This window comes from Vigna umbellata, chromosome 3, assembly GCF_029865625.1.
Source record: "Vigna umbellata cultivar VRB3 chromosome 3, Vumbellata_1.0, whole genome shotgun sequence".
Lineage (NCBI taxonomy): Eukaryota > Viridiplantae > Streptophyta > Magnoliopsida > Fabales > Fabaceae > Vigna > Vigna umbellata.
This window is the reverse complement of record NC_142167.1, coordinates 12,451,448-12,466,244: the sequence shown is the minus strand read 5'-3', so window position 1 is coordinate 12,466,244 and position 14,797 is coordinate 12,451,448. Positions and strand designations below refer to the sequence as shown.

Below are 14,797 nucleotides of genomic sequence, written 5' to 3'. Positions count from 1 at the left end.
AATGAAAGACAAATCAAAGAAAATGCTTTTCTAAAAAAATGTAAATGAGCGTGTGTGCTCTCTCCAGGCCGTCACGTCCTGTGCCATTCTTTCAAAGCCAAATTAAATGCACCGTGCAGTTGAAATTAAAGAAGCTACTCTTTATCTAATAAATGAAATGCAATTTCAGACGGGACACTAAATGAAACACGCGTGAACAGTAGCAGGTATTCATCATATAAAATGTAGAAAAATTTTCGGTTCAAAGCTTGAATACAATAAAGAGAAATAAAACCTATGTAGCTAGCCCTCGTGGACGTACAGTTGCTGGACTTGACGTGACGCTCTCTCAAAATGAAAAACACGAAATGAAATTTAAAGAGTTCTCTACTTTTCCGAAACAGTGTGCACAAATTTTTCCGTGCAGCTAAAAGAAGAAATCAGTGTCCACTCTTTAAAATGGAATGTGCCTCCTCTAACCGTAACCCTCCATCTCTGTGTCTTTTCTTTCTCCCGTTCTTCTCCTACTAGGTCACCCTCTCTTCTCCCTCTGGACGTGCTTGTCCTTTTAACCAAATAAAAATATATGCCTCCTCCTAGGTTGTGGCTGGACCGAATCCCTTCTCTAAATGAATCATCACCGTGCACACCATGCAACGCTGCTGGGCCGTGGAGTGTGGAGTACCTTCAAAACTACTGGATGCCACCCCCTCTGGACCAACTTCCGTGTCACTCTCCATGCCTTGTTGCTCGCGTGAAGATAGCTGGGATCCGGACCAGGCCGCGTGTGCTGCTGGATCAACATCTCTCTCCAAGCTTGTGTTGGACCGAGATGCTCCTGGATGTGTGTTGCTGCTGTACTTCATGGGACCAGCCCACTTTTCTCCTCTCATCCAGCGTGCTTCATTCTGTGCGTGTGCGACAGCTGGACGTGAAGGCTTTCCCAAAGCTTGCTGGACGTGCCAAGTGTGGGCTGCTGTACCACCTTCAAAAATGCTGGACACACCTACCTCCACGCGTGATGCTTCCAAGCGGGCCGCTAGCCGTGTGGTGTTGCTGCCTGGACCAAGCCAAGTGCTTCCCTCATCCAAAAATGAAAGCTGCTTTTCGATGTGCACCCCCAAAATGCTTTTCTCTGCACCTTTTTTTTTTTTTCTTCCAGCACCTCCCTTGTTGAAATCCACACCTCCTCAATCATTTTAGTTTAAAGCATAATTGATGTGGTATTTCTTTTCACCTCCAAATGTCCCAAATATTATCCAACAATTTCCCTACAATTAATAATGCAAATAATTAGCTCAAATAATTCAAATTAATTAAAATAAGAATTTTTGGTCAAATTAAGCACAATTATCAAAAACAGGAAAATATCGGACATTTAAGCACAATTCCCTGATTAAATTCGGTACAATAAGCTAAGTGAAATTGAGAAAATATTGACTCATCAAAATAGACCACACTTAGTCTTTTGCACTCCTGGGCAAAATCAAGACGAAAACCAGGGAACTACTCAAACATCCGGGAGGTGACACAGACTCGACAGACAGATAACAAAGACTCCAAAACAGGAACAAAAACAGAATTACACAGTTCTCTAGGAATCTGGACCAAGAAAGGAAGTAGACAATATCCAACACAGAATCAATCAGAGAAAGCAGATACTCATGAAATCATCCAAGCAATTCAAGACATGGCAAAATGATTAATCAGCTCAAGAGGTGAATCAAAAACAACAGAACCTCACAGATGCACACAATCAGTGTTTCTCTCAAGTGTTTAAGGTAAATCAATGTCACTCAATGCACTCAAGAAAGCAATCACAAACAGACTTGGCAAGCCTCTAATATCAACACTCAAGCACATACGCATGTTCAAATCAAAAGGTCTTTTCATGGTTGTAATGGGGCCAAGGACAAGGGAGGATATATCTGGATAAGAAACTACAAACCATAAGGAACAGAGGAGCAATGGGGAACAAGTGTAAACACATTCAAACACACCCACAACCTCTAATTCCATCCTCTTCTTGACTCCATTATTCACAAATTTTTTTTTTTTTTTTTTTTTTTTATTTTTCTCATTTTTCTCTACTTTTTTTTTTTCATCCTATCTCTTTTCTTTTCCCTCTTTTCAAAACAAAATTGTAAAAGACAAGATACACATATATTTACCAAAACAAAACAAGAAGAGGAACCAACTAGCCAACTCATCAGAATCCCCAAGGAGACCACACTTGTTCCCAAAACACTTCCAAAGCTCCAAAATTCCCTAAGGTTAAGGTAATCATGGTTTTTCACTTAGGGCTAGTGTATGAGCATTCAAAACAAAGAAATGGGGGAAAGTATAGGCTCAAAAAGGGTTTTCACAGGATTAGAGCAAGGTAAGCTTATTTGGCTAGAGAGGCTCAAGAACAAAAATGCCTTTATCACTTCCAAACATGCATATCAATCAAGAATTTTCAACAAGAGTCAAGCCAAGGCATATGTGCAAGCAATCAAGAGACATATCACACACAAGAAAGAACATCAAGTGGCTCAAATCTCACACAGGGTAATTGTCACAATCAATTCAACCTCTCAAACATCATAATCATCTTCCAAGCAAAGAAAAGCAAGGAATCCAACATCTCAGAGTATCAATGAAGTGAAGGAAAACTGACAACCTAACCACAATCCAGAATTTACGAAAAGCATGCAAAACTGTACACAAGACACAACAAAAACTACCTAGAAAAGAAAAAAAATTTAACACGGAAAACAAAAACTAACAAAGAAAAATCAGAATCTCCCCCAATAGACCACACTTAAACCACAGTGTCCTCAATGTGTCATAAGCATAAGATCAGAAATCAGAACAATCAACACGTCATAGACAAGTGCAATAAAAGTAGGAAAGGAGGAGAAGAGAGAAAGAAAACTCCCCTGATCATGGTGGCAGTTGCCAATTTTGGACTTGTAGGGAGATGTCTTCCACCAAGGATCCAGCAAGGAAGTTTTGAGGAAGAATTGCTTCATCCTCCATATTTGATCTAGCAGGGAGATATCATCCACAGCTGGATCTAAGAAGCAAAGATTATTGATGAGCAGGTTCAGCTGGTGCCTATTGATCTTGAAGCTTTTGTCAGTGTTAGCACCTTTATTTTCCACTGTGGGTGCATGTTGGTCAAATTCATGTGTACCTCCTGCAACATGGTTAGTGCAATGTGGCTCCAAAGAAATGACACACAGGGGTATAACACCCAATCCCAGTGTAACAGGCTGAACAACAGATAAACTCTCAGAACATGAATCAATTTCAAATTCAGAACCAATATCAACCACAAATTCAGATTCATGTTCAGTGCATGGAGAATAAACATACGAATTTGATATCAAAAATTGATTCTCATCATGCAGAGAGGAAGAATTAAAAACAGACTCATCAACAATACAATCACCAACATACCTATCAACAGCATAATCATCGACAACATAGTCAAAATTAGGTATGTTTTCCTCCACTTCCCTAAAGATTGGAAAAGTGGTGGAAGATGAAAATTGTCTACCTGATTCAAAATTACTGCTTATACCTGCCTGGTCCTCAAGATCTTCAGCAGTCTCCTCAGGTGCAAGAGTGGGGCCATAGGGCGATGGGAAAGTAAGTGGCGCAACAATAAGCTCATGACTCTTCTCCCCATCTTCTATGTTGATGCCACTATCATCATCAGGAATTAGAACAGTCTGAAATGGTGATTCTGAATCTTGAGACTGTTCCTCAGCGAGTTGAGTGGCCATCTGCCCTATCTGATCAGTCATACTCTGAATGGCAGCTCCTATTTCTTGCTGGAACTGCATGTTCTCTTGCCGAAACTGAAGGTTCTGCATGGTCATCTGCTCCAACAACTCCTGCAATGTAGGCTCAGAAATAGAAGGCTGAGGAGCTGTTTCGGTAGAAGCATCATACTGCTGACTCTCGTATTGCTGGACTGGTGGAGGCATAAAAGTACTTTGGAATGGTGGTTCTTGATATTGATGCTGTGGACCATCATACCATCCCAAGGTAGGGTCATTCCATCCAAGACCGTTGCTGTAAGCATATTGCACAGGGGAAAATTTGCTCAGAAACTGATGCTCAAGATATCCCCAATCGGTAACGGATCTCAGAGGAAGAGAGTCTTCCAATCCTTAGCTGCTCCTTGTAATGAATGCGGAAATGCGCTCAAGAAAATGTAATCAAGAGGGACATCTGGAGGCTTCATTGAAGAGCACATGATGTGGAGCTCCTCCAAATGTCTGTGTGGGCATTCTCCTGCAAAACCATGAAACTTAGGCAGCAAATGTATCAGTCCAGGGGTGAGATCACAATGAAGATCATCCTCCTTAAGTGAAACCGGCTCACAAAGAGCACTCTCAGAAATTAGAGGATGAGTCGTATTGCTCTCAACATAGAAATCAGCAGAATATGAATTACAATCAGAGTAACATGCAGAAGGAGAATCATAATCAGAGGCACTAGCAAAACAAGCAGTGTTCACGAAATCAAAATAGGTAGACATGGAAAAAGAAGAATACTAAAAATCACGAAACAAATAAAACACAACACATTTATACATGCAACACGCACACACAAAACAGAACATCACATCACATCACATCACATCACATCACAAGACAAAACACAACACACACAAACACAACAAAAAGACCTAAGACTGAACCGTTGGTCCCCGGCAACGGCGCCATTTTGATGAGAGGGTCGCACCTCCCACAAAAATTGTGCATAAAAGAATGCAGTATAGACTAGGCAGTGACTCCTAGGTCGTCTCTCAAGGACCAATTTGGGCTCAGTCTCAGATCAAGCACGCAGTGGGGGGGGGGGTTTGTGAAAGAGTTTATGAATGCAAATGACAAAATAAAAAAATGAAGCTTAAACACAACCGATAGAATTTAAGGCATTAAAGGACATGAAAACATTAAACTGAACACTACAATAGATAAATATCCAAACACAATTGAAGCTATTAAAAGGCAATATTGAGCTAACAAATTAAATAGACATTGGAATAAAGCCTGGGAATTGTAAAACAAAATCACCACAAATTCAAGCATCAACACAATCTAAAGAGACTTTTTAGAGCCAAAGCAAAATGAAAGACAAATCAAAGAAAATGCTTTTCTAAAAAAATGTAAATGAGCGTGTGTGCTCTCTCCAGGCCGTCACGTCCTGTGCCATTCTTTCAAAGCCAAATTAAATGCACCGTGCAGTTGAAATTAAAGAAGCTACTCTTTATCTAATAAATGAAATGCAATTTCAGACGGGACACTAAATGAAACACGCGTGAACAGTAGCAGGTATTCATCATATAAAATGTAGAAAAATTTTCGGTTCAAAGCTTGAATACAATAAAGAGAAATAAAACCTATGTAGCTAGCCCTCGTGGACGTACAGTTGCTGGACTTGACGTGACGCTCTCTCAAAATGAAAAACACGAAATGAAATTTAAAGAGTTCTCTACTTTTCCGAAACAGTGTGCACAAATTTTTCCGTGCAGCTAAAAGAAAGAAATCAGTGTCCACTCTTTAAAATGGAATGTGCCTCCTCTAACCGTAACCCTCCATCTCTGTGTCTTTTCTTTCTCCCGTTCTTCTCCTACTAGGTCACCCTCTCTTCTCCCTCTGGACGTGCTTGTCCTTTTAACCAAATAAAAATATATGCCTCCTCCTAGGTTGTGGCTGGACCGAATCCCTTCTCTAAATGAATCATCACCGTGCACACCATGCAACGCTGCTGGGCCGTGGAGTGTGGAGTACCTTCAAAACTACTGGATGCCACCCCCTCTGGACCAACTTCCGTGTCACTCTCCATGCCTTGTTGCTCGCGTGAAGATAGCTGGGATCCGGACCAGGCCGCGTGTGCTGCTGGATCAACATCTCTCTCCAAGCTTGTGTTGGACCGAGATGCTCCTGGATGTGTGTTGCTGCTGTACTTCATGGGACCAGCCCACTTTTCTCCTCTCATCCAGCGTGCTTCATTCTGTGCGTGTGCGACAGCTGGACGTGAAGGCTTTCCCAAAGCTTGCTGGACGTGCCAAGTGTGGGCTGCTGTACCACCTTCAAAAATGCTGGACACACCTACCTCCACGCGTGATGCTTCCAAGCGGGCCGCTAGCCGTGTGGTGTTGCTGCCTGGACCAAGCCAAGTGCTTCCCTCATCCAAAAATGAAAGCTGCTTTTCGATGTGCACCCCCAAAATGCTTTTCTCTGCACCTTTTTTTTTTTTCTTCCAGCACCTCCCTTGTTGAAATCCACACCTCCTCAATCATTTTAGTTTAAAGCATAATTGATGTGGTATTTCTTTTCACCTCCAAATGTCCCAAATATTATCCAACAATTTCCCTACAATTAATAATGCAAATAATTAGCTCAAATAATTCAAATTAATTAAAATAAGAATTTTTGGTCAAATTAAGCACAATTATCAAAAACAGGAAAATATCGGACATTTAAGCACAATTCCCTGATTAAATTCGGTACAATAAGCTAAGTGAAATTGAGAAAATATTGACTCATCAATGAAGTAGACGAAGTGGACAAAGTGGAGGAAGTGGAGCAAGTGGAGGAAGAGGACGAAGTGGACGAAGTAGAGGAAGTTGACAAAGTAGAGGAAGTCGACGAAGTGGAGGAACCAGACGAAGTTGACGAAATGGAGAAAGTGGACGAAGTGGAGGAAATGAATGAGGTGGAGGAAGTGGAGGAAGTGGACGAAGTGGAGCATGTGAAGGAAGTGGTCGAAGTTGACGAAGTGGAGAAAGTGGAGGATGTGGAGGAAGTGGAAGAAGTGGAGGATGTGGAGGAAGTGATCGAACTGGACGAACTGGAAGTGGAGGAAGTGGAGGAAGTGGAGAAAGTTGAGGAAGTGGACAAAGTGGAGGAAGTGGAGGAAGTTGACGAAGTGGAGGAAGTGGAGGAAATCGAGGAAGTGGATGAAGTGAAGGAAGTTCATGAAGTGGAAGAAGTGGAGGAAGTGGAGAATGTTGACGAAGAGGTCGAAGAGGTCGAAGTGGACGAAGTTGACGAAGTGGGCGAAGTGCACAAAGTGGACGAAGTGGAAGAAGTGGACGAAGTTGACGAAGTGGAGGAAGTGGACGAAGTGGACGAAGTGGAGGAATTGGAGGAAGTGGACAGAGTGGAGGAAGTTGGCGAAATGGAGGAAATTGACCAAGTGGACGAAGTGGAGGAAGTGGACGATGGGGACGAAGTGGAGGAAGTGGAGGAAGTGGAGGAAGTGGAAGAAGTGGAGGAAGTGCTTGAAGTTTACGAACTGGAAGAAGTGGAGGAAGTGGAGGAAGTGGAGGTAGTGGAGGAAGTTGACGAAGTGGAGGAAGTGGAGGGAAGTGGACGAAGTGGACGAAGTTGACGAAGTGGAGGAAATTGACGAAGTGGACGAAGTGGAGGAATTGGAGGAAGCTGACGAAGTCGAGGAAGTGGACGATGGGGACGAAGTGGAGGAAGTTGACGAAGTGGAACGAAGTTGAGGAACTGGACGAAGTTGACGAAGTTGACGAAGTGGAAGATGTGGAGGAAGTGGAAGAAGTGGACAAAGTGGACGAAGTTGAGGAAGTGGAGGAAGTGGACGATGGGGACGGAGTGGAAGAAGTGGAGGAAGTGGAGGAAGTCGAGGAAGTCGAGGAAGTGGAGGAAGTGGACGAATCGGATGAAGTGGTCGAAGTGGACGAAGCGGACGAAATGGAGGTAGGGGACGAAGTTGACGAAGTGGAGGAAGTGGAGGAAGTGGAAGAAGTGGAGGAAGTGGAAGAAGTGGACGAAGTGGACGAAGTTGACGAATTGGAGGAAGTGGAGGATGTGGAGGAAGGGGAAGAAGTGGAGGAAGTGGAGGATGGGGACGAAGTGGAAGAAGTGGAGGAATTGGAGGAAGTCGAGGAAGTGGAGGTAGTGGAGGAAGTGGACGAAGTGGAGGAAATGGTCGAAGTGGAGCAAGTGAAGGAAGTGGACGAAGTGGGGGAAGTGGAGGATGTGGAGGAAGTGGAAGAAGTTGATGACTTGGGCCCAAGCCCAATTAGTTTAGTGTAGTATTTCTTTTACTTTTATTAAAAGCATGTGTAAAAGGTGTTAGGCATGTGCTAAAGAGGAGGGACTTTTAGTCATATATATAGACATGCCACCACCTCTTGTAAGACACTTTTGAGAATAATGAATTAAACTTTCTGTAGAGAAAACTCCAGAATTTAATTCCCTTGAAAGTCAAGATTGGAGAATCCCAAAGGATCTCCTCTAGCTACCTTCCATTCATACCATCCATTCTCTCATTTTCCAAATCAGATTTTCTTTTAGCCACCCTACATCACGCTCCTCCAATCCTTTACTTCCGCGTGGCTTGTGTCATCCGTCACGCCTACGTTGCTGCCACGCGAGCCTGTCCCTGGAAGACTCCTACACTAACTCATCATTTTGTTCTCTCTCAACCATTCGAGAGAGAGAACAAACTGTCACTCTCGCGGTCGCCTTTCTTCCAGTGCGCATCCTCAACCATTTTCCTCACAATCTACCATCACAGACCCTCACGTAAGTCATCTCCACCGATCCATATCTCAGATTTGCCTTATCCTTGCCTTTTTAATACCTTCGCACCGATTTAACCTTTGTTTGGTGCCATATCCTTGCTTCCACCATCGTTTTTCTCCCATTCACCAAGTGAAATCATGATTGCTTTCCATTTCATCGATTTAATCGTTGAATCCTTCTTCTCCACCGATTAAATCCTTCCTTGCCTTCAACCCTAGAGTTTTCACCGATTCATCCTCCAAAACCTAGGGTTGTCGAGTAAATCTGTTTCTTCCGCTGCTTCCCGGTTCTTCAGCTCGATCAAGTTCAGATTTCACGTCGTCTCCTGATTCAGCTCAAGCCTTCAGCTATCATGTGGTATTCAGAGCCTAGGTTAGGCGCGTCCGCTTGAGCTAAGTTTCTCGTTTCTCTCTTATATGAGTTTTACGTTTCGTCGATTCTCAAATTTTCGGTCTCGATCTGTTCTCTATTCTTGAGATTCAATCTGTGCGTTTGCTTGTTTTCGAATTTTTGTGTTGTTGATTATCATTCGTGCAATGTCTTGAGTATTTTACTTTGTCTTATTCATTCTTGTTGAATCTCTTCAATATTCGTGTTTTTCATTATGATTCCTTCTCTGTCTTGTGTTGATTCATGTGTTTTGGTGTTGATATGTTCATTAGGTTCTGGTTGAGTCTATTTGTGTGTGCCAGATTTACTTTGAGTCTTTTCCTCATCTTAATCGGTCCAAAATTTTGTTTGAGTCATTTTATTTGAGCATCATATTCTGTTTTTTGTCAAAGTCATGTTCAATTGCTTATTTGTCATAAATTCTAGGTTGAAACCGTGTTTTGATTGAGCTGAACAATCTGATTGAATGTTCCTTATCTGCACTCTATATGAGCTATGACAAACTCACTTAGAGCTCGAGTGCATGATGGATGACATCAGATTCAGCCTTCATTATTTTTGTAGTATTAGTGTTCATTTGCAAGTGAACGAGAGTTGAACTCTATGAGACATTTGAGCAAGTACCATGTGCATATCATATAAGTAATGACTTGCTTAAGCAATGCTTGGTTGCACTGAGAAAACTCCAGCAGAGTTCAAATTGCAGTTGGCCGATCTGCATTGTCTTGTTTGAGTCTAGTTTTTGTTTTAAAATTTGTTCTGGCATATAGATCTTGCTGGAAATCTTGCATTAACTTCCTCATGTCGTGTTCAAGCTTCAAATTGCTGTTTTAAAGTCAGTTTCATCAATAATTTGTCAATTGACTCAACAAAAACTTAAAACTGGTGGTGTGGTTGAGCTGTTTGATTGCATAATTGGCTATTGCAAGTTCAATTGTCGAATTACTATGTTCTGCATCCAATTTTAGTGCAAAACAAGTTTGTTTTGATGTTTTAAACATGTTGAGATAGTTTAATTCGAGTTATATCAGCCTTTGTGCATCTTTCACCTTTTGAAGCCACCATTTTAAGTCAATTTTTTTTTATGAAGCAAGTATAGTGCAGTACTGACATTTTGATTTGTGCATTTATGATTCAGTTGGATTGTAGTAAGAGCTAGGGTCTGTTGAATGAAATCAAAACAAGTCAAAAAGAATATCTATACAAGTTTAGAAAGCGTTCAGACCTTGTGCAATCCAACTAAGACAAGCTCCAAATCAGAAACTGAAAACATTATCAGTTATGAACTAATTTTGTTGGGGTATTTTATCAAACGTTTTTGTAAAATTCAGTACTGGAGTCACTTAACTGTTTCTGATCTAACTTGCTTGTTTTTTTCTTGCTTTCTTAATCCCTTCTAGAGCAATTCTTAGGTTCATTTTTGAGTGCTTCCTTTCTTGATAGCTTTGCTTCTTGTTTGTCTTTGTTGGTTATCTAGTTTTGTCTCTCACATGTTAATCATGTTCTGCTGAATCATAATTGGATCTTTTCTTTGCTTTATTAATCTGATCTCAAGTCAGTTGCTCTGTTGTTTTTGTCATTCCATTACCTTGTGATTTGTTTTGTCCTTCACTTTACCTTGTTTAGCCTAGCCAATTTTCATGATTGAGAAATCTGATTCCATCCTGGTTTTTGGGATTTGAAAGAAGGTAAGTGTGAATGGTAGCATATTAGGTGGTGGTGATCCACAGGATTCTCTGGCCTAGACTGAAAATTTCTCTTTTAAACTTTTAATTTGAGTGTTTAAATTTTTAAAGAGAAACTTCAGTGCTGTGAGCTTAGTAAGGCTAATTTAGCCTAATTTCCTTGGCATTTGCAAGAGAGTTCAGTTTCAATTAACCAGTTGTTGACTGTGTTCATTGTGTAGGAAAAGAAATTGGAGTAATTAGAATGGAGCAGTTGTGATTTTGTTTCAACTGCAACTGCAATCACTATTGTTTTAATTGATTATTGACTTCCTGGTGATGCTATTTGTGCTTGTGAATCTTTAAACTGTCATTGCATTCATTTTAGTTAAAACATTGCTTGCTAAATTCATTGATATAATCACTGTTTTGAAAGTGAATTGTTGACTTCATGGTTTAATTGGGCATGTTGAATGCTGATTCTGATTTGACAAGACCTATGGGAACTTGGTAGATGCATAGGATTTGCAAATAATGTGCTGATTGTTTTATGAGCATTTTTGGAAGTGCAACAACACTGTTTTAAAACTGCCAATTTCTGATTTGCCTCACATTACTCTTTATCCATTTATTTGATTTCTGAATTAGTTTAGGACATTGTTCTTGACTAGTTTGGTCCATTGTTTCTGCCCAGTGTAATTCATTAATTTTTCTGAAAAGGCTGCTCTTGTCATAATCAGTTGTGCATCAAATTGTTTTTAATTGCCAATGCATCCTTCAGTTTTAAGAAGTGATTAAAGCACCTAAATTCCAGTTCTGACTTGGCGTTTGAATTAATTAGGTGGTTAGTTTCTGCATTGAATTACATCCAATCTGAATTAATTCACTGTCCATTTGCACTTGCTGGATTCTGTTGCTGGATTTTGTTGAGATTTATGTGTGCAGAGCTGATGTGAATGAATCATTAGTTGATCAGAATATTACTGAAGAAACAGTAGCAGGAACACCTCAGTGTGGAGCTTGAAACAGGCTAGAAACAACCATTCAAATAGGGAAGTTGTCTAACTTACCCTTTGTTGTGAATTGTTATTCTGTTTTAGCTTGTAAGTGATGTAAATGATAATATTGAATGAATATCCTGTTGATTTTGGTTGAAAATTAACTGTGCAGAATACTTGGAACAGTTTGAGAGCAAATAGGAATTATTCAATGTCTCAATTGCACAAGACCGAGTGAAAGGGAAGATTAGACAAAAGCTAGGAGATCCAAGGCTGGTTAACAACAACGAGAGTGTATTCGTTGAGCACAAGAAGTGTACCAGACCGTAGCAGCTGTCTTTATTTGTAATTGAATTGAGCTCATCTGGTTTTGTAATAGGCTCTATTGTTAGTTTTCTTAATTTCATTGTAAAAGGCCATTCAAAGTCCAAGTGTCTTGGAAGAGTCCTTGGTGGTCTTTCAACTCTTGGCAAAACTTTTCTTGTTTATGTTTAAATTTTAGTGTCTTACGTTTAGGGTGATTTAGGCTAAAAGGGATTAAACTCTAAGCCTTGTCACATTAGAGTCCGAAAAGTTTCGTCTTTTAGTGTTTAATTGTTGTGATTGTTTGTGAGTTGTGTTCTTTGATTTTAAAAGTGATTTTAGTTTAAAGGATAACTAGTAGTAACCTAAGACATTTCTGGCAAGGCAAGACTTGGTACTTAAGCAGTCTTCATGACTCACCTCTCTTACCTGGGACTTGTCTAAGTGTGAATCTTGTAAATCTTTTCCACTAGAAAAACTTTTAGAAACAAAGATGTCTTGTTATTCATATAGGTCTTCTAGGAATTTTAATTTTGATAAGCAACTTAGTTACAAAGGCATCAAAAGAGAACATGATAAAGCTAGAAGGAAGTCTTGTTCATCTTATGAATTTGATAGGATTGAAGATGATTTGTATAAACAAGCTAGTGAAAATATTCCATTCTTTGGTGATGATATTGGTGCATTAACATACCTAGCTTGGGAAAAGGAAATTAATGACATGCATTCATTCATGGTGAGAAAAAGTAAATATGAATCCTTCTATTCTAGAGATAATGAATCTTATATTCTTAATCTTTACACTTCTAGTTTTAAAAAGCATGCAAGAGAGTGGTGGGATGATAGGCAATATCATGTTGAGATAGGTAGACAATATCCCATTCATGATTGGAATGAATTGAAAGCTTGTATGAGAAGAAAGTTTGTGCCTCGAGAAATTGAAAGAAACTTAGAACTTATGAGAGAGCTTATTAGAGAAGGTGAGTCATTCATTCAAAATTTAAGTGGGTTCTCTCGTAGGGAAAGTGAGTTTCTAGAAAAACTTAAGAGGCTATGGGAAGAGACAAGCAAATATAGAATTGAGAGATTAAAAAGAGAAAAACAAAAGCAAGAAGTAAGAGAGAAAAGAGAAAAAGAGAGAAGAGAAAAGGAAAGAAAAGAAGAGGAAGAACGAAATAGAAGAGAAGAGGAAGAAAGAGAGAGAAGAGAAGAAGAGAAAAGAAGAGAGCAAGAGAAAAGAGAAGAAGAAGAAAACAAGAGAAGAAAAGAGGAAGAAAGAGAAAGAAGAGAAGAAGAGGAAAGAAGAGAGAAAGAGAGAAAAGAAGCACAAAGAAGAGAAAAGGAAGAAGTTGAAAGAATAGAAATGGAAGAAAAGAAAAGGCAACTAAAGGCAACATCTCCTCCTACCCTAGAAGCTAGATTCTTAAGGGGAGGTTTTCTATTCTCTCACTTTTCTCCATTTATATTTGAATTTTCCCAATTTCACTTTTCTTTCAAAGAATTGGCCACTCCATCTTTAAAAATGTTATCACTTTCAACACATGCAAAGTTCCAACTTGGGTTATGGTTACCTTTATGGTTACCAATAACTCAAGATACAAATAAAATTTCAAATGAAGAAAGGTTTCTTTGTTATATTAAAATTAAAAATTTCAAAATTTGGAAACCTTCTACACATATTCTTTTATATACCTTATTGGGTCAAAGAAAACTAATTAGAGATATGTTTGATGCTTATTGCAAATGGATATTTGACCCAGGAGGAACCCTTATGAAGCTAACAAAAATAAGTCTTCAAAAGCACCATCAGATTTGAGGACAAATCCTTTCCAAGGGGGAGGGGATGATGACTTGGGCCCAAGCCCAATTAGTTTAGTGTAGTATTTCTTTTACTTTTATTAAAAGCATGTGTAAAAGGTGTTAGGCATGTGCTAGAGAGGAGGGACTTTTAGTCCTATATATAGACATGCCACCACCTCTTGTAAGACACTTTTGAGAATAATTAATTAAACTTTCTGTAGAGAAAACTCCAGAATTTAATTCCTTTGAAAGTCAAGATTGGAGAATCCCAAAGGATCTCCTCTAGCTACCTTCCATTCATACCATCCATTCTCTCATTTTCCAAATCAGATTTTCTTTCAGCCACCCTACATCACGCTCCTCCAATCCTTTACTTCCGCGTGGCTCGTGTCATCCGTCACGCCTACGTCGCTGCCACGCGAGCCTGTCCCTGGAAGACTCCTACGCTAACTCATCATTTTGTTCTCTCTCAACCATTCGAGAGAACAAACTGTCACTCTCGCGGTCGCCTTTCTTCCAGCGCGCATCCTCAACCATTTTCCTCACAATCTACCATCACAGACCCTCACATAAGTCATCTCCGCTGCTACATATCTCAGATTTGCCTTATCCTTGCCTTTTTAACACCTTCGCACCGATTTAACCTTTGTTTGGTGCCATATCCTTGCTTCCATCATCGTTTTTCTCCCATTCACCAAGTGAGATCATGATTGCTTTCCATTTCATCGATTTAATCGTTGAATCCTTCTTCTCCACCGATTAAATCCTTCCTTAACTTCAACCCTAGAGTTTTCACCGATTAATCCTCCAAAACCTAGGGTTGTCGAGTAAATCTGTTTCTTCCGCTGCTTCCCGGTTCTTCAGCTCGATCAAGTTCAGATTTCACGTCGTCTCCTGATTCAGCTCAAGCCTTCAGCTATCAGAAGTGGAGGAAGTGGTCAAAGTGGACGAACTGGAAGAAGTGGAGGAAGTGGATAAAGTGGAGGAAGTTGAGGAAGTGGACAAAGTTGACGAAGTGGACGAAGTGGAGGAAGTCGAGCATGTTGACGAAGTGGAGGAAGTGGAGGAAGAGGAGGAAGTAGAGGAAGTGGAGGAAGTGGAG

General features: G+C 40.2%; 1 protein-coding gene across 1 annotated transcript; it reads left to right on the top strand.

The window, feature by feature from the left end:
- The first annotated feature begins 12,388 nt into the window (after nucleotides 1-12,388).
- Nucleotides 12,389-13,711, top strand: LOC148201669 (uncharacterized). The gene is made up of 2 exons (XM_088108676.1): nucleotides 12,389-13,035; nucleotides 13,132-13,711. The coding sequence occupies exons 1-2, from the start codon at nucleotides 12,389-12,391 to the stop codon at nucleotides 13,709-13,711; spliced, it is 1,227 nt and encodes a 408-aa protein (XP_087964802.1).
- Nucleotides 13,712-14,797: the final 1,086 nt, after the last annotated feature.

Bases quoted from the DNA above. Each gene is read 5' to 3' on its own strand.
- LOC148201669 (XM_088108676.1), top strand. From the start codon at position 12,389: ATGTCTTGTTATTCATATAGGTCTTCTAGGAATTTTAATTTTGATAAG. The intron at 13,036-13,131 runs AAGAGAAAAGGA...AGAGCAAGAGAA, and splicing joins GAGAAAAGAGAAAAAGAGAG to AAGAGAAGAAGAAGAAAACA.